An 18,619-nucleotide genomic window follows, 5' to 3' on the forward strand; every position below is an offset into this window, starting at 1 on the left:
CACCCCTACCCTCAGGCAAAGACTTGATTGTTTTTAAAAATTTTATTTTCAAGGTTGAATTTCAGGATTGACTAGATGGGAATTTTTGTCAGCTTGCCAAATACTTTAAACTTATAAGTAAATGAACTTAAACATTTAATTTATCATTAATTTTGTTTCATTAATTAAACTAGTCATTTTTAAAGCTTAAACTAATGTAGCTCTTAACTAGAATATAGACCATGCTTTTCCCCAGCTTGTAAGCTTTTTCACTTATTGAAGGAAAAATAAAGTTTAGACAAAGAAAAGGTACACATTTGGATATAATTTAAACCTCATTTTCACGACTGTTGGCCTAGTGATTATAGATTCTGTTCCAGTATTGTTTTCAATAATAGTGTTGCTATAGCAACTAATAAATGCATGCTTCAAAGAGAAGAAACAAAAAACCTTTCCACCGATTGTGTTGTATATTGAGATGAAATTTTTCTTTATTAACTTATATAATTTGCTCTAGACTTTGCAAAACTGTTTTTCCCAAAGAAATATTCTGAGAATCCTGTTACACGTTTTTTTTGCTGTCTTAATCTCATCATCTGTTTCTTGTATTAACAGTATGGTACAATTAATTTACAAAGATGTAGAAACAGTTTATATCAGAAATTCTGTATCTTCTTTCTGTTATTTGTGTCTCACACAGCACTCTAGAGGAAAGAAAGATTTTTGCCCTCCTGCTTCTGAACTATGTAAATGAATCTTGTTCCTATAAAAGTCAGTTAACACATATAGTGTCTTTTCTTTGTTAAAATGAAGATTGTGGTAAACATACTTAAGTCCTTGAATATTATTGGCATAGTTATTGTATGAACAAGTAGTTGAAATACACTAAAATTTGTCCGTTAACCTATTTTGTTGCAGATTTAGTAATAATGAAGAACTGGAAGTGGCCTAAGTATTAATAAACCCTTAAATAGAAGAATAATTAAATAGATTATAAGGTTTATCTGTATAATTTGTAAGCACCTTACAGCCATTAAAAATGATAGTTTGTATTTGATGTAAAATGATGTCCATGGAAAGATACTAATTCAGAAAAGTGTTTTTCAAAACTATAGTACAATCCCATTTTAAAGAAATTTTTTTTAATTTTATTTTATTGTTAGTCACCATACAATACATCATTAGTTTTTGATGTAGTGATCCACGATTCATTATTTTCGTATAACACCCAGTGCTCCATGCACTACGTGCCCTCCATAATACCCATCACCTGGCTAACCCATCCCCCCACCCACCTCCCCTCTAAAACCTTCAGTTTGTTTCTCAGAGTCCATAGTCTCTCATGGTTCGTCTCTCCCTCCGATTTCCCCCCTTCATTTTTCCCGTCCTTCTCCTAATGTCCTCCATGCTATTCCTTATGTTCCACAAATAAGTGAAACCATATGATAATTGACTTTCTCTGCTTGACTTATTTCACTTAGCATAATCTCCTCCAGTCCCATCCATGTGGATGTAAAAGTTGGGTATTCATCCTTTCTGATGGCTGAGTAATATTCCATTGTATATATGGACCACATCTTCCTTATCCATTCATCTGTTGAAGGGCATCTCAGCTCTTTCCACAGTTTGGCTATAGTACAATCCCATTTTTATGTAAAAGCATGTGTGAGTGTGAGTGTAAAGTGTAAGTGTGTGGAGAAATATATGACAGATGGTGCCGTTAGTTATCTCTAGGTTTTATAATAGGAAATTGGCATTGTTTCCTTAAATTTTTTTTAAAGTTCTTTGAAAAGAAGGGAGTGTCTGTAGCCAGTAGAAACAATTTGAATGGTTATTTGGTTTGATGTTAGGAGGGAGCTAATGTTTTAGGAAAAGGGTCCAAAAATTTTTAATGATACAAAATAAAGTCACATGCACTTTTCCTCTAACTTGTTGGCATTTTAGTTGACTGTGGGTCAAAGGAAAGTTATTGCATGGACAGAAGCTGAGCCTCTACCATAATCTGACCTTAATAAAGCAATCATGTTTAACTTAAGAGGATAGATCTTAAATCTGAAATTGGTGGGGAGAAGACATTAAAATGTTTTGGAAGTGGTGTTTCCTAAAATGAGTATCTCCTGAAGATGAAAATGGTAAAATAGTTCATGTCAGGTTTAGGCTAAGCATGAACTGGTTTTTTACAGGTTTGTGTCTGAGAATTGTGTTTGCTTCAGTTTTTATATTTTCCTTTATTAAAAAATTCATATTTTTTTAAAAACTTCAAAAAGTACAAAAGTGTTAAAAGTGACGGAAAAAATAGACATACTTAGGTTTCTCCCACCTCAAAATCCTTCAGGGTAGTGTTTTTTATTTGAGAACAGATCTGGGAAATGGAGGAACTATGCCTCAAGAAAACATTCTTTATAGTGTGATAGAATGATCACTGGAAAGAAGTCAGAAAATTCAGCTTCTAGTCCCAGCTAGTCTGAGCTGTGTGATTGGAACAGGTTACTTTGCCTCTCTGGGCATGGGTTTCTACCAATTCCAAGGTGATGAGTTTGGACTTTGAAATTATAGGATGATAAGGACTGACTTGATAAAACTCCCTGATAGTTCAGACATATTTTAAAGGGTATAAATGAGAGTGTGTGTGCGTGCCTGCACATGCACATTGCATACATGCAATCTCTGGAAAGGCTTTCTCTCTAGCCATAAAAGAGTAATTAATATATGAACTCTGGTGTTTATAATTGAGAAATAAACACTGCACTTAACTGACATAAGATTTATTTCCAAAGATTTGGGTGTTTCATCTATTTCTGCTTATTCTCATATCATCCTGTTATACATGTGAATGGATAGGATTTCATTTTGTTCAACTGACAGTTATAGCTAGACTAAATTATTATTCATTGTAACAGAGAAAATCAGTGGCACAGCTGAAAGTAAATCAGCTCCTAGCACACAATTCTCTTGGTCTTTCCCTTAGGTTGCTTTCTTTTTTTTTTTTTTTTAATTTTATTTTATTATGTTAATCACCATACATTACATCATTAGTTTTTGATGTAGTGTTCCATGATTCATTGTTTGTGTGTAATACCCAGTGCTTCATTCAATACGTGCCCTCTTTAATACCCATCACCAGGCTAACCCACCCCCCCACCCCCCCGCCCTCTAGAACCCTCAGTTTGTTTCTCAAAGTCCATAGTCTCTCATGGTTTGTCTCCTCCTCCGTTTTCCCCCCTTCATTTTTCCCTTCCTACTATCTTTTTTTTTTTTTTAACATATAATGTATTATTTGTTTCAGAGGTACAGGTCTGTGATTCAACAGTCTTACACAATTCACAGCGCTCACCATAGCACATACCCTCCCCAGTGTCTATCACCCAGCCACCCCATCCCTCCCACCCCCCACCTTAGGTTGCTTTCTTAGAGAAATGAAGTTATTTTTGACTATGGTTAAGAACATCACTTATTGCTAGGCAGAAGTAAAATTAGGGACTATCCATAGAACATTTCTACCTTGTAATTTATTTGGTATTCTGTAGAATAGCTGACTTTTCTAATTGTATTTGGCATGGTCACTTGCTAAAAATATAAGTCAGTGTATCTGGTTTTATTATATACCTCTCTCTTGAGTCATAGTTGGGGGGGTGCGCATGGGAGACATACATCTGAAGAAGCATTATCTTTTAATAGAATTTAATTCATATTGGCCTATCTCCCTGCCTACCTGGTCAGTAACTGTGAACTTTGGAGATCTGTCTACTGATGATAAACCTCTTTTATATGGCATAGGCATGGGAAGTCAGCTTTGATGACAGATTTCTACACTGGTATAGAAGAGAAATGTTTAGCTAGTGTTTCAAAAGAACTAAACCTGTTAGCATTTATGTATTCCACCATTAGGCTTTCTTTAGCCCTCCCCTATGTGTGGCCTCTAATGTTTTCGGTTTTCAGCAAAAGAAATAGCGTATCATGTCAGAATGAATTATAAAATCTCAATTACAGTTGTATTCATTAATGAAATCAATTCCTTTTATCTCATGGAATGATGAAATAATTATTTCAAATATTTATTAGGGTAGCAAAATAAAAAGTTGTTTAAATGATACCAAATATTCTGATTATTTGGAAGTAGTGTCAGCATTTCCTATTGTACAGAAAAAATCTTAGGGCCTCATGATTTGAATTTTTCATCTTGAGTTATTTAACAGACATTTGAGTTCCTACCATGTGTTGTAATACTCTGGGGGTGGATGAAGATGTAAAGACAGAATTATTTTCAAGTGTGGGATTTGTCTATGCTAAAACTTAGGAAGGCATTAAGCATTACTAGATGTAGATTAAATTTAAATTTAATGTACTTATACCTCTGCAACCTTTCCTTTGCTCTGTTATTTATGTTCCTTCACTAGATTCACACTCAATTTAGAAAGTGTGTTCTAAGAGAACTTGCTGTTAGAGGCTATGAAAAATCCTTTTGTAAAGTGAGTTAATTTGCCTTTTATATATCCAGGTTTTCATCTCTGATTTCTTAATAAACAACTTGTGAGTATTTTAATTTTTTATTAGCAAGTAACATATCTATGGTTCACTTTAACCCCCTACTCCCAATCTCTCTTTGTCTCTCTCTCATAATCATAATTACACAGAGCAGGAATTTGGTTGTTCTTACTAAGTATATAAATGATCCCAATTTTTAGCTTTTAAATTTTTTTAACCTTAAAAGACTGACTTAAGACACTATGACTTAAAAAAAAAACCCACTGTGACAATAAAATGATAAACAGTATGTATCAGTTTAAATTTGACCCATGCATCTTTACAATGTAATTTATAATTGACCTTTCTACAATTGAAATATAAGGACTGTATGTTCTAGTGAAACTGTCCTGTAGCTGTTTAGATTAATTTAGATTTGCTTTTCGTTAGTATAGTGGCTGGTGGCCAAAGTGATTGTGAAAGAAATAAAGATAAATATGTATAAACAGTAGTAGCCATGATTTTTAGCACAAGCATCCAATGTAATCTCTGATTTAAGCAGACTTATATTAGCATTTATAATCAACTCAGAACAAATACAAAACAAAATGTACATGAAAAATTAGAAAAAAGTTAGAGGAAAAAACCTCAAAAAAAAAAAACCACATTTAAAACATTGTGAACGCCTAAAACATGCTTATATAAACATTGTTATATAGGAAGTTCTTACAGAAGAGGCTGGTGTTGCATGTATTGTGACTGTTTTCTAAGTAATTTATATCATATATATCAGAAATATGTGTAGCAGCCAGTGTCTAGTTTCTAGTCTGACAATAGACAAAAGAACTATGGAGATAGGATCCAGAGAGAAAAAAATAATTCTCTGTTATTTCAACCCCTCTAAACAGGACACCATACTTGCAGAACTTCTTCAAATACATAAAGAACACATTGTAGGATATCATGAACATGATTCTCTTTTGGACCACAAAGAAGAAGAAGAGTTGACTGAAGAAGAAAGAAAAGCAGCTTGGGCTGAGTATGAAGCAGAGAAGAAGGTAGTTCATTCAAAATGCTTTTTGGTTTTGGTTTTTGTGTAAGTCATTTGAAAGAGCAGTGAGTAAGAAAAGGGTCACATTTGGAACAGGTAATAATAATAGGGAGTCTTTAGGAACAGAGTCCCGAAATACGAGTCTGTTTATAGGCTTTGGTTACCTTTGGTGGTAGAGTGGGAGGAAGGGAAAGAAGAAAATAGTTTCCACTTAAAGAGTAGTAAGCCCAGTTCTGCTTAGCACTTGCTGAATTGAGATATTAGTGGGAAGCTGTATATTTAGCATCACTTAACTCCCGTCAACACCCTCACTCTAGTAACAGACATACAGGAGCTTAGAGTTTGGGGGTAGCAGGAAATGTTTCTTTGACATGTGTACCATGAAATCAAAATTTTGACTGAATGTCAGAACACAAAAATATTCCATTATTGGACATTAATGTCAGTCTCCAACAGCAACTTTAAAATAGTTCCATGTCTGTTTTAAACACCAACCGACTTGAGCAAAAATGTGCCTAAGGATGGGAAACTTTATCCTAATACCTGAATTCTTTTTAAACTCTTAACTCATTGTACCAAGCTTCTTTAACGTTAATGTGATGTTAGGAGTCTCATTAGAATTCTCTGAGTTGCCCCATTCTGTGGGAGTTTTCAGAAAAAAGAATACACCTTTAGGGGTTAAAGCTCTCCGTGTAATAAGATCTTGGTTTCGGGTGAAAAGGATGTTTTGTTTGTGTGTGGAAGAGTGTTAATAATTTCTTAGATCTGAGAATGTGGATTCTTTTCTAAACCAGTAGGTGATGTAGAATTTCAAGTTTTAAATCACAATGTGGAAAGTGCATAATTTTTTGTTTTTAGGGACTGACCATGCGTTTCAACATACCAACTGGGACCAATTTACCCCCTGTCAGTTTCAACTCTCAAACTCCTTATATTCCTTTCAATTTGGGAGCCCTGTCAGCAATGAGTAATCAACAGCTGGAGGTAAGTTGTGAAGTACAAAAGTAGTTTAACTTGAATTAAAGGCAATTTCAAGTACCCTGTTGTTGAGGGTTCCCTATGCAGGAATATCACATTCTCCAAAAGATTACTTATGAATAGACCAAGAAATTTTTCTTTTATTTGTTGACCTTTTTGAACCATCATAGTATAGGAAAATGTGGTTTGTTCAGAGCACAAGAGAATTAGGCCTTGAATTAATGTTCTTTGAATTATTTTAATTAAGGAACAATAGGGCAGTTGACTGGCTAGGGAAATAGCACTTTCTTAGTTATAAAATATTTTGAATAAACAAATTAACTTGCTTAATGTTTGAAAATAGGATAAATACATTTATATTCTGATGCAATGTAGGTGCAGCATTAAGTATATGCTAATGTCCAGTATTATGAAGTAAGTTATTTGAAACTAGAATCAATTATGAATTAAATAAGAAAGATTAGGTTTTATTATACCAATTATGTAGTAACTTAATTGAATCTGTGGTTTCCTTTTGAAAATGTACTTATGGAGTCATTTAAATTGATAAACTATTGGTGCAAACCCAAACTTTTATCTTCCTAACAAGACCCTCACTGATAAGTTTTACCCACGTTATTGATGCTGCATTTTGCTGCTTTTCAATTATTTGAAGAGTTTTAAAAGCAAGTGCTATAAACTGGCAAAAGGAAGGATCCTTATACTTTACAACCATGTGTCTTTTATATGTCCTATATAACATTTCTTGCATTCTTCTAGGACCTCATTAATCAAGGAAGAGAAAAAGTTGTGGAAGCAACAAACAGTGTGACAGCAGTGAGGATTCAGCCTCTTGAAGATATAATTTCAGCTGTAGTAAGTTAATAGGCAGTTATCTTACTCCAACTTGATATTTCTGTCGTGTTTCCCCTCTAGCCCTTTTGTTTTTATTTGTAATTGTTGTTTGCCTCACTCCTTCTGTGGGGAAAACAACATAATTCTTCTAACTTGATTTGCAATAGTAAAATACTAGTAAACTGGATAATAGTGCTAAGCTGTAATTCAGCATTTTTGCTTAAATGTTGGCCCAAAAGAGAAATGGGTAATATCCCAAATGATTGGGAAATCAGTCAGTCAGAGAAATGTATGTGTTGTTTACTTAAACATATTTTATCAGTTACACAAATTAAATCCAAGTAGTTTCATTCCAGAGATAGCCAAACCTTGTATGACAGTGGTTAACTCAGTACCCTGCTTTTACATCCTTGTTTTCTTTAGAAAAGAATAAAGGAAAGGGAGGGGAAAAAACCTTTTTAAAATCCTGAATATTTTTGAGTACCTTAATTATTTGTCCTCAATTCTACTGCAATAAGAAGTAAATGGAACCTTTTTCTTTTAGTGGAAGGAAAACATGAATCTCTCAGAGGCCCAAGTACAGGCGTTAGCATTAAGTAGACAAGCCAGCCAGGAGCTTGATGTTAAACGAAGAGAAGCAATCTACAATGATGTATTGACAAAACAACAGATGGTAAGAGTTCGACTATCTCTAAGTTATGTCCAGTTTTCTTGAATTTATAATAATGGGTTTGTGTGACATCGGTGTCAATAATCATCTTTCCCTCATATGGATGGATGACTGGTCATTTTTCCTGGAAGAAATTTTGTCAGAAAACATAGTAATTGTCAAGTAAAGGTAATATCTGGGTTACAGGGTTACAAAAGAGCAACAAATTCCTAAATGGGCCTCCTTGGAGATTATATAGGAATCTCGTCCACATAATTTTATTTTTTTGTGTATTCTGGACATCTAAAAAGGAATTTTTGCCAGACTTTTACCATATTTATCATTTTTAAACAATTAAGTATACTTTTTAATATATTTAATTTGAGAGTAAAAAAAAAGTGGAGCTATAGATTATCTATGTCACAGGTTCCTACTAAATTACATAATTCTTTAAAAGACTAGCATATTCCATTTTTCCCATCATAGTTGTTTGCCAGCCATCTGCCTTTCACTGGGAAATTTCAACTCTTGACTCCAGGGAATCAGTTTCTGTGGCATGAATTTTACTTAGCACTGTAGAATTATTGATTTTAAATTATCTTAGGAAATTTAAGACACTCCAGGTAGGAATTATTCCCACTACAAGTGTTTTTTCCCTTTGGTGTTTGTCACTAAAAATGTTTGTCATTATGTGAAATGTTTAAAAGAATGAAGAAGAAATGAGATTTGACAAAAAGTGCTGTAACTAATACTTGAAACTAATCATAGTGCGGGACAGGTTACTATGGCAACTGAACTAAATGCAGCTTGCAATACAATAGTCAAGTCATTAAGAGAATTTAGCCCTAAATGGTGTTACTAAGTGGTTTCTACAGTAATGGTCCTGTGAATGCCTCAAATTAGTAATGGTGATAACAATAATGTGTTTTCCTTTTGGTATGGTACACCCTTAACAAATTGATTTTAACTGAAAACTTGATACTTACCTCTTTGAGACAGGTCATGCACTTGTAACAGCTCCCTTTTCTCTCTTTAGTTAATCAGCTGCGTTCAGCGAATACTTATGAACCGAAGGCTCCAGCAGCAGTACAATCAGCAGCAACAACAACAAATGACTTATCAGCAAGCAACACTGGGTCACCTCATGATGCCAAAGCCTCCAAATTTAATCATGAATCCTTCTAACTACCAGCAAATTGATATGAGAGGAATGTATCAGTCAGTAGCTGGTGGTATGCAGCCACCACCCTTACAGCGCGCACCACCCCCAATGAGAAGCAAAAATCCAGGACCTTCCCAAGGGAAATCAATGTGATTTTGCACTAAAAGCTTAAAGGATTGTTAAAATCATAGAAAGATCTTTTATTTTTTTAGGAATCAATGACTTAACAGAACTCAACTGTATAAATAGTTTGGTCCCCTTAAATGCCAATCTTCCATATTAGTTTTAATTTTTTTAATAGGGCATACCATTTTTTCCTGACTTTTGTCAGTGATGTTGCCTAGAATCTTCTTACACACATTGAGTACAGAAGATATTTCAAATTGTTTTCAGTGAAAACAAGTCCTTCCATAACAGTAACAACTCCACAGATTTCCTCTCTAAATTTTTATGCCTGCTTTTAGCAACCATAAAATTGTCATAAAATTAATGAATTTAGGAAAGAATACAGATTTATATATTCGTTCTTTACATATAAAAACACACAGCTGAGTTCTTAGAGTTGATTCCTCAAGTTACGAAATACTTTTGTACTTAATCCATTTCTTTATTAAAATGATTGAAATGGTTTTAATGTTCTTTTGACTGAAGTCTGCAACTGGGCTCCTGCTGTATCATCTCCGTGACTGAAAGTTAGAAACTAAGGGTTATCTTTGACACAGAATTGTGTGCAATATTCTCAAATACTACTGCTCTAAAACTTGGAGGAGTCTTGCAGTTATCTTAGCATTGTATAAACAGCCTTAAGTATAGCCCAAGAAGAGAATTCCTTTTTCTTCTTTAGTCTTTCTGCCATTTTTTATTTTCAGTTATATGTGCTGAAATAATTACTGGTAAAATTTCAGGGTTGTGGATTATCTTCCACACATGAATTTTCTCTCTCCTGGCACTAATATAAAGCACATCTCTTAACTGCTTGGTGCCAGTGCTAGTGCTTCATCCTGTTGCTGGCAGTGGGATGTGGACTAACAAAATCAAGTTCTAGCATTTTAGGAGGTTAAGGATGATGGTGTGGTTGTAGGGTCACACCCTGTTTTATAAACAATATCAAAATGGCAGAACCATTGCTGACTTTTTAAGTTCACATGAGGAATGTGCTTTAATAATTCCCAGTACTGTCAGTATTGTGAAATAATTCCTCTGAAAGATAAGGATCACTGGCTTCTATGCTCTTCCTCTTTTCTGTCATCATCGTGTTCTTTTCCCCCAACTTCCCTGTTATTTTAAATCACATTTCAAAGTTCGATTTTTTTTTTAGTTTAGATCTGTGAGGCAATTTTCTGATCAAAAGTAATTCATCTAATACCCTTTTTTGAAGTTTTACTAGAAAATCATTGCATTGTTTTTTTAATCCAGGCCTATAAACATGACCTGTAAGTTTATTCATGTACAATTTGGTTGCTTGAATTTCTTGAAGAAAAAGATTGTTAGACTATGGGAGTCAACTCAACATGGCAAAACCATTTTTGAGATGGTGTTGTAACAGGTAGTGGAAATAGCTAAGGAATTTCATAAAAAAGAAAGTTGGGTGGAGGAATTGCTCTAGGTATCACTGGATTAGAATGAGTTTAACATTAGCTAGAACTGTTTTGAGTTATTTGGATGATTAAGAGATTTCCATTTTGATCTTGAAAGAACTAGTGGTAAACATCTAAGAGCACTAGGTTTGTGATACAGAATTTGTGAGGTTAGGTGGATCCATTTCATCCCCCCCCACTTTACCATGGTGAGTTACCACTAACAAATTCCATATATTTGGATATTGTGCCAGCCATATAATCAAATTTACTTAATTAGGGTGGGGGGGGATGTGTGTTTACTCCAGAAGAAATGAAAAAGACAAGATTTATGAGATAAGTATTTGAAGGCAGTACACTCTGGCCAACTGTTTTCAGTTGGTATTTCTGTAAGTCCAGAATACCTTAAACCTGATTTACTAGACCTGGGAATTTTCAACGTGGTCTGATTACTTGTGCAAAGACATGGATGTAAAAATTTTAGGCAACCTTCTAAACCTTTTTCACCATGGATGAAACTATGACTTAAGGAATAATACATAGAAAGGATTAATTGGAACTAAGAGTTTGAAATAAAACTTGGACCACTTTGCATACACTCTTCTCACTTGACATTTTAGCTACATAATATGTACTTTGAGTATAACGTCAAGCTTTAACAAATATTTAAAGAAAAAAAATCACATCAATAAGATACTAAAAGGCTCATTTTTATATTTGTTTTAGATGTTTTAAATAGTTGCAATGGCTTAAAAAATGACGATTTAAAATGTTGCTTGTAATACAGTTTTGCCTGCTAAATTCTCCATATTTTGTAACCTGTTTTATTTCTTTGGGTGTAAAGCGTTTTTGCTTAGTATTGTGATATTGTATATGTTTTGTCCCAGTTGTATAGTACTGTTTCAGTCCATCATCCAGCTTTGGCTGCTGAAATCATACAGCTGTGAAGACTTGCCTTTGTTTCTGTTAGACTGCTTTTCAGTTCCGTATTGAGTATCTTAAGTACTGTAGAAAAGATGTCACTTCTTCCTTTAAGGCTGTTTTGTAATATATATAAGGACTGGAATTGTGTTTTTAAAGAAAAGCATTCAAGTATGACAATAATACTATCTGTGTTTTCACCATTCAAAGTGCTGTTTAGTAGTTGAAACTTAAACTATTTAATGTCATTTAATAAAGTGACCAAAATGTGTTGTGCTCTTTATTGCATTTTCACAGCTTTGAAGATCTGTGCACATATTGTTTCATAGAAAATGTATAGCTTTTGATGTCCTATTTAATGGTGATTCTTTTGCACATTTAGTTATTTAATATTGGGAGGTCAAAAAGTTTGGTTTTTGAATCTGTTATATACTAAATTCTGTAAAAGGAGATCTCTAACCTCAAAAATAATTTACATACCAGGAAGCCTATGTGTGTTTGTGTTAGTTTTGGTTGTCTCTTTGTAATCCAGCACCATTTCCTGCTTCCCAACAGCTGCGTCACTCATTTAAATCAAGCAGGACTACCAATCCACACTTGATAGAAAAGCTGCTTACCCTCCTGAAGCCATAGCAGGTTAATGGAAGCCTTATTACCTGGCCTCCAAAGAAGCTGAATATTTTGTAGTCTTCCCTTAGCTATGCCCATTTTCCCTCTATCACAAAATCAGATACTTAACATCTGTGCCCCAAACAAAACTTTAAGATAATTACTTACCTATCTCAGTACCATTGTTTCCTTTGAGGGTGGCATGTTGTGAAGGTATAGATACTTATTCTAACAGTAAATTAGGTCATTCTTTTACATGCTTATTTCACTAAAAATTATGTTCAGATTATTCCCATCTTATTTCACCAGACTTAGTCTCAAGTGACTTTTAGCTATCTCCACATCAAGTCTACCCTTAGAGATGAAAATTCCTCCACCATGGATTTTTTTTTCAAGTCTGTAATCTGTGCCAATCCCAAAGGAGTTACCAAATTTCAGAAATGCTTTTTGTCTGTGCAACATTTTATATATGCTGTTATATGGAGGTGAATAAAAATTTAAAATCCAAAATATATATTGTTTCTAAGCTCAATATCTGCTAGGTAACCAAACTCTGCCCACATTACTCATGTTGGATACAATAATGGAATGGCCCCACCCCCCCAACCTAAGAGTTTTACTCCCCAGAGTATGTACCACCATAAAATTCCTTTACAATATATACTGCCACCCTCTCTGTGGAGTAACCTTCCTGTCACCATTGTGCCTACTTGGCTAACTAAGGCAATCGCCCTTCTTCTCCTCACTTGAGAGATCTTTCTGATAGTGACCACTACATACGTTCACCAAGGAAGACAGCGTATAAATCGAGGCCTTAATTAAAGATAATGAAGATCAAGCTGTAATTGAAGGAATGGAAGAGACCAATCCTAAAATATGGCAGGCCCTCTTTAATACTCAGAACTACCACATATTCCAAGCAATTTCTACCCTGCAGCACTCCTCCAAATTCACCTCACCATTCATTCTGTCCTCACTTTCTCCCTGGTAGAAACATAAGGGAGGGAATTTGGCTCCAGTCTCCTTTAGTTAATCATATCAGATCAGAGACTTCTGTTTATAGACTCCGCCCTCTCCGTATAGTCTTCACATCAAATACATGTTAGTTTTCAAGAAAGGTGAAGAGATGACATCAGATGCAAGGATGGAATTTGTTTCAGGTACATGAAGAGAAAGCGTAGTATTAAAAGGAATAAAGATAGGGATAGGGAAAGAGACTAGATTGGAATGGATTAATGAAGGATCTTGAAATCCTGAATAATTTCAATACAGAGGATAACAAGGGTTTGTGAGGTGGTTGATGTGTTCAAAGTAGCAATAAAGATGGTGATTTGGGCAGAGATAATTTGGCTTAGGATGCAAAGTGAAGAAAGATTGGAGACAGGAAGATAATGAATCCAGGCATTCAGTGACAAGACTATAGACAACTTAAGGAAAAAAATCAGAGTGAACTTCTTAAATTGCAAGAAAAAAACTGTTACTTCCTACCCCTTACCCAAGGAGTCAACTTTCTTCAGGACTTCTGGTTTTATGCGCAGAATTTCACTTACTCTTTTTGATTACCCTCTCAAGCCTAATGATAAAACCCTTAGTGGCATTCCTGTTCTTAATTTTTCATTACTCCTAATTATACCCTTACACGTATATACAGAAAGTGAGTTTGGTCCATTTAACTAAACTTGAGTGTAATTCTGTTTCCTCAAGCTAATTCTTCAAAGGGCTAAATCCATTCCTTTTAGTTTTTCTTAAGACCCATCCATTCCAAGTGCTAGTATCTGTTAATACTATAAGTTTCCTTTGGTATTTTCAAAGTGCCTTGTGGTTATTATGTGTCAACCTGTATACAACATATCTGTGAAAAAAGTGAGAATAATTACATTCTCCGCGTGACAGTTAAGATAAAAGTAAGAACAAAATAAAATCCATTGCACTCAGGAGGCAGAAAACATTAGTTAAGTTACTTGGGTCTTTATATCTCATTTGGAAAATAGGACTATAATAACTTTCCTGAAGGCAGGAGCCTGGACCAGGTGATTTCCTGAGGTCCCTTTCAGCTTCAAGAGTTAGGGTTTAACTGTGAGCAAAGCACAATTTGAAGCCAAAAGGCAATGGGTTTGTCTTAGGTTACATGGTAAGTTTGTGAACAGAATTAGAAATCCCTTGCCTTTGGTTAACGCTCTCACAGACTAAGGTATACCTTTTCTTTTCCTCTGTTTAGAAAAATGAGAGGTCTGGCAGGCATTTTAATGACAAAGCAGATAAGTTGTAATGGGCTCTAATTACCACTTCCACAGCTGTAACCTCCTTTATCTTTTGCCCAGAGGCACTCCCAGAGCTGATTTCTTACTGCCTCTGGAACTCAGAAAATGAAAAACCATATTTAAGAATGATTCTTATATCCTTGTTGCCTGATTGGTTTATATACATTGACAAAACATCAAGGTAAATATAAGTCAGCCTCTGTAAAGTCAGCTTTTAATGATAACTTCCCATTCTATTCATAGCTATAAAGCCCAAATTAGGCCAATGTTTAACTTGTCTGGTCTGGATGAAGTTTATAGTAAGACAGTATTTGTTTATATTGACTCTTATGTCGCAACACATACGGCATACTTTTTGAGATGTAGATTTTATTAAAAAATCTTGTGACAAAAACTAATAGAAGGGGCGCCTGGGTGGCTCAGTCATTAAGCGTCTGCCTTCTGCCTTCGGCTCAGGTCATGATCCCAGGGTCCTGGGATCAAGCCCCGCATCAGGCTCCCTGCTCCGCGGGAAGCCTGCTTCTCCCTCTCCCACTCCCCCTGCTTGTTTCCCTCTCTCGCTGTCTCTCTCTGTCAAATAAATAAAATCTTAAAAAAAAAAAAAAACTAATAGAAGAGTGAAATAGTAATAATTTTTTTTCTGTAGCTGCTTGTCCTTACGTGCCAGTAGCAAAGCAGGTAGAAGACTATGTCTAGCCCGCTGAATACATTTCAGTGGAAACAAAACCAAACTTAAGAAAAAAGAAACGTGGTCAATATAAATCACCTGAGGTCTTGTTAGTTCATTCCCAGCTCTTGGTAGGCTTTCAACTATACAGCATGGAGCCTTTAGTGATGCAGGCTTGCTTGAATACTATCCTTAGTAAAGTAAACCTTTTGTTAACAAGTTTTCCCGCCCTCTCTTCCCTTATTTTGCACACACTACTGGATGTGTAGGCTCAAATGAAGTGCCTGCCTGCAATTTTTCCCGCTTTACTTCTTCAAATGATCTCCCCCCACCCTATCAAATACATGCACCCCTTTATATTCTAATACTTCAGAGGGGGGCACTCATAGAATCATGGAATGCTAGAGATAGTTGGGGTCTTAGATACCCTGTAGCCCAGCCGTCTCCCTTAACAGTCTGGAAAACAAAGGCCCAGAAAGGGAAAGAAGTTGAAGGGTACCAATGTCTTCTAGCTTCTCTTCCACTTCTCATTCCATTCCATTCAGATGCCTGCTGTTACACTTGAATTCCAGTTCATTTTCTTCAGTCTGCCAGACCACATTAAGTAAATTTTCAGAATACCTAGTATTGAAATAAGCTTTAGAATGGGAAATGTTTATGGGAAGTAGAGGAATATGTGAACCAAAATGAAAGGGAAAATGGGAAGACCCCTGACATATACCCCAAGCTTTTAATTTGGTATCCAGGGTGTTGGCTTCAGGACTTTGTTTCAGAGGGATATTTAATTTGTTTAAACAGTTCTTTCACCACAGTCAGCGAAGTTTAGACCAATAAGATCTAGAAGCACTCTTCTACTTTCCAGATCTTAGTGTCCTTCAGTGCCAAGGATGGAATCATTCAGCCTTCCTCAAAGGAGGCAGGTTAATGTACCAAGTACTTTAAAATCTTCTATTTCAGGGGCTCCTGGGTGGCTCAGCCGTTAAGTGGCTGCCTTCAGCTCAGGTCATGATCTCAGGGTCCTGGGATCAAGTCCCGCATTGGGCTCTCTGCTCAGCGGGGAGTCTGTTTCTCCCTCTGCCTCTGTGGCTTCCCCCTCCTTGTGCTCTCTCCCTCTCTCTCAAATAAATAAAATCTAAAAAATAAATCTTCTATTTCAAATGAGAAATGCTGCTGTATTCACAAGGAACAAGATAGAAAGCTCTGTTTTAGTGTAATGATCTCAGTCAGGATAGTGGCAACTACTCTTGAGTTATAGAGATGTGCTATAAGGACCATGAATAGTTTTTCATATTTCCGAAGAACTGAAAAAAAAAAAAAACAGCAAAACGATTTTAATATACTAGAATTTGGGGGCCTGGTTCTATCTGTATAAATTTAGACAAGTTACTTTACCTCTCTGAATCTTCACTCACAAAGCAATAAAGTTTTATTGAACGCTTACTATATGTCAGGCACTATCATTAGCCACTTCTGTAATTCCTGTTTTACAGATGAGGAAACAGGTTTAAAATAATTAAATTATTCACCTAGTGTCTCACAACTAACTGGAAGAGGCGGGATTCAACAACATGTATCACATTCTATGTTTTTGCCATTGAACAAGCTTGCAACCCTTCCTAGAACCATGAGTTAATCTCAGCCTTTAGCAAACCACTTAGAGTACCTTATCATTTTGTTCTTTTGCATATCAGCTCTCATTTGTCTGCTTTTACTGTAAGCAAGGTCTTAAATAGAATATTCCTCCTGGTGTGGTGTTTTCAAGGCACTTCCTTCTGTCCCTCTTCACTGGTGCTCAAGGCACTTCCTTCTGTCCCTCTTCACTGGTGCCTGGAGGGCTTGGCTTTCTCCTTTCATTTCCTTCTGTGATCCAAACAGAAGTGTCTGAAAAATCCAGTGTGAATACTTTAAGGTAAGTTTTAAGATATCACAACTCATTTTGAAAGTGCTATCACAAGTTCAGTTAGACACCAATTGAGAATACTAAAAGGTAGAAGTGTTCTGAACAAAGTTTATTTTTCGTTTTTCCACCCGATAAAGTCTAAGTACCATTTGAGCAAGGTCTTAAAAGATAGCTAGAATTTGGATATGTAGGGATTGAGGAGGATGGCATCTCAAAGGAAACAGCAAACAAATGTATGTAGGCAGCAAAGAATAGAATTCAGAATAGTATAATTCCAGAAAATGCCATGCTTCTGTACTTGTGCACGGGAGTTTATAGCCCTGTTTAAGGCAATAGCATCTGTAATGCACAATTTGTAGATAAATGGTGTGGTAGGCAGAATAATGGAGCCCCAAAGATGTCCATGTCCTAATCTCAGAACCTGGGAATGTGTTAGGTTACATGACAAAAGAGAATTAAAGTTGTGGGAATTAAGGTTGCTAATCAGCTGACCTTGAAATGGGGAGTCGCCTGGATTATCCAGGCGAGCCCAATGTAATTACAAGGGTCCTTAAAACTGGAAGAGGGAGGCAGAGAGAATAAGTAAGTAAGTAATTCTCACCTAGAGCCTCTAAAAAGGAGTACAGCTCCACTGACACCTTGATTTTAGCCCAGTGAGACCTATATCAGACTTCTACCTACAGAACCGAAGGATGATAAATGGGTGTTGTTGTAAACCATCAAGTTTATGGTTATTTGCTACAACAGTAACAGGAAACTAATACAAGGGTTATTTGTGTGAATACTTGATCAATGTCTTGGTCTCCTGCTAGATATGTGAGCTTAAGGGCAGGGACCCATATTCACTTTAATATCCTTGGCACCTGACACAGAAAAAGTGTGAGAAAATTTGTTTGATGAATTTATGTGTGAATGTCTTGGCAGTCATATCTTACCTGAGAACATTATGGCAATGTCAACAGCATCAAAGTCTGTTTCTGTATGCCCAAATGTATATATATGTATGTCTGTTCTCTTTTACTTTGGGTCCCTATGTCTTCCTCCTTCCCTTCATTCTCTCTTCTCTCTTCCTTACTTCTGTCCCTATTTCTTAATTGGCCATAACAAAGAACTGAAGTACACCTTGTAATTCTCCCTTATGTTTATGGAATAAAGTTTTACATTTTCTGTTCATAGTTTTTAAGAAGTAATACAGTTTATTGCACTGAAAAAAATGCTTTATACTCAGGGGTCCCTTCATTTATTACCTATTTAATTTATATCAGTAGGTAAGTGATCCTTGATACAAGTTTCTCATTTCTGACAGGATGTGTGTAGAACCCAGGGGCAGAAACATCCCACAGAAGCTTTCTTGTTATACCTGCTAGTGGGAACTTGTTCCCTGATTGCGTGGTCCACATTGTCCAAACAACATAATTTCCTCTCAGAAGAGAGGAAATTGTTTGACACTGTTTATCCAGAAGAAATCAGATGCTCCGTTAGGACCAGAATTATTCCGTCTTTTCCCTGGCTCCATCCTCTGTCTACTGAGTTTTATCATAAAGATGTTTAATGTTTGATTGGGATA

At 35.6% G+C, this 18,619-nt stretch overlaps 1 protein-coding gene across 6 annotated transcripts in view; it reads left to right on the forward strand.

The window, feature by feature from the left end:
• LOC118544892 (transcriptional regulator ATRX) overlaps nt 1-12,734 on the forward strand; it is a 303,532-nt gene extending 290,798 nt beyond the window's left edge. For all 6 annotated transcript variants that reach the window (XM_078064338.1, XM_078064341.1, XM_078064339.1 and 3 more), the window contains 5 exons: nt 5,352-5,501; nt 6,353-6,478; nt 7,232-7,327; nt 7,851-7,979; nt 8,992-12,734. In XM_078064338.1, the coding sequence (XP_077920464.1) occupies nt 5,352-5,501; nt 6,353-6,478; nt 7,232-7,327; nt 7,851-7,979; nt 8,992-9,270 (780 nt within the window). In that variant the 3' untranslated portion in view covers nt 9,271-12,734. The remainder of the gene's footprint in view (nt 1-5,351; nt 5,502-6,352; nt 6,479-7,231; nt 7,328-7,850; nt 7,980-8,991) is intronic.
• The last annotated feature ends 5,885 nt before the right edge of the window (nt 12,735-18,619 follow it).

This window comes from Halichoerus grypus, chromosome X (genome assembly GCF_964656455.1).
Source record: "Halichoerus grypus chromosome X, mHalGry1.hap1.1, whole genome shotgun sequence".
NCBI classification, from domain to species: Eukaryota; Metazoa; Chordata; class Mammalia; order Carnivora; family Phocidae; genus Halichoerus; species Halichoerus grypus.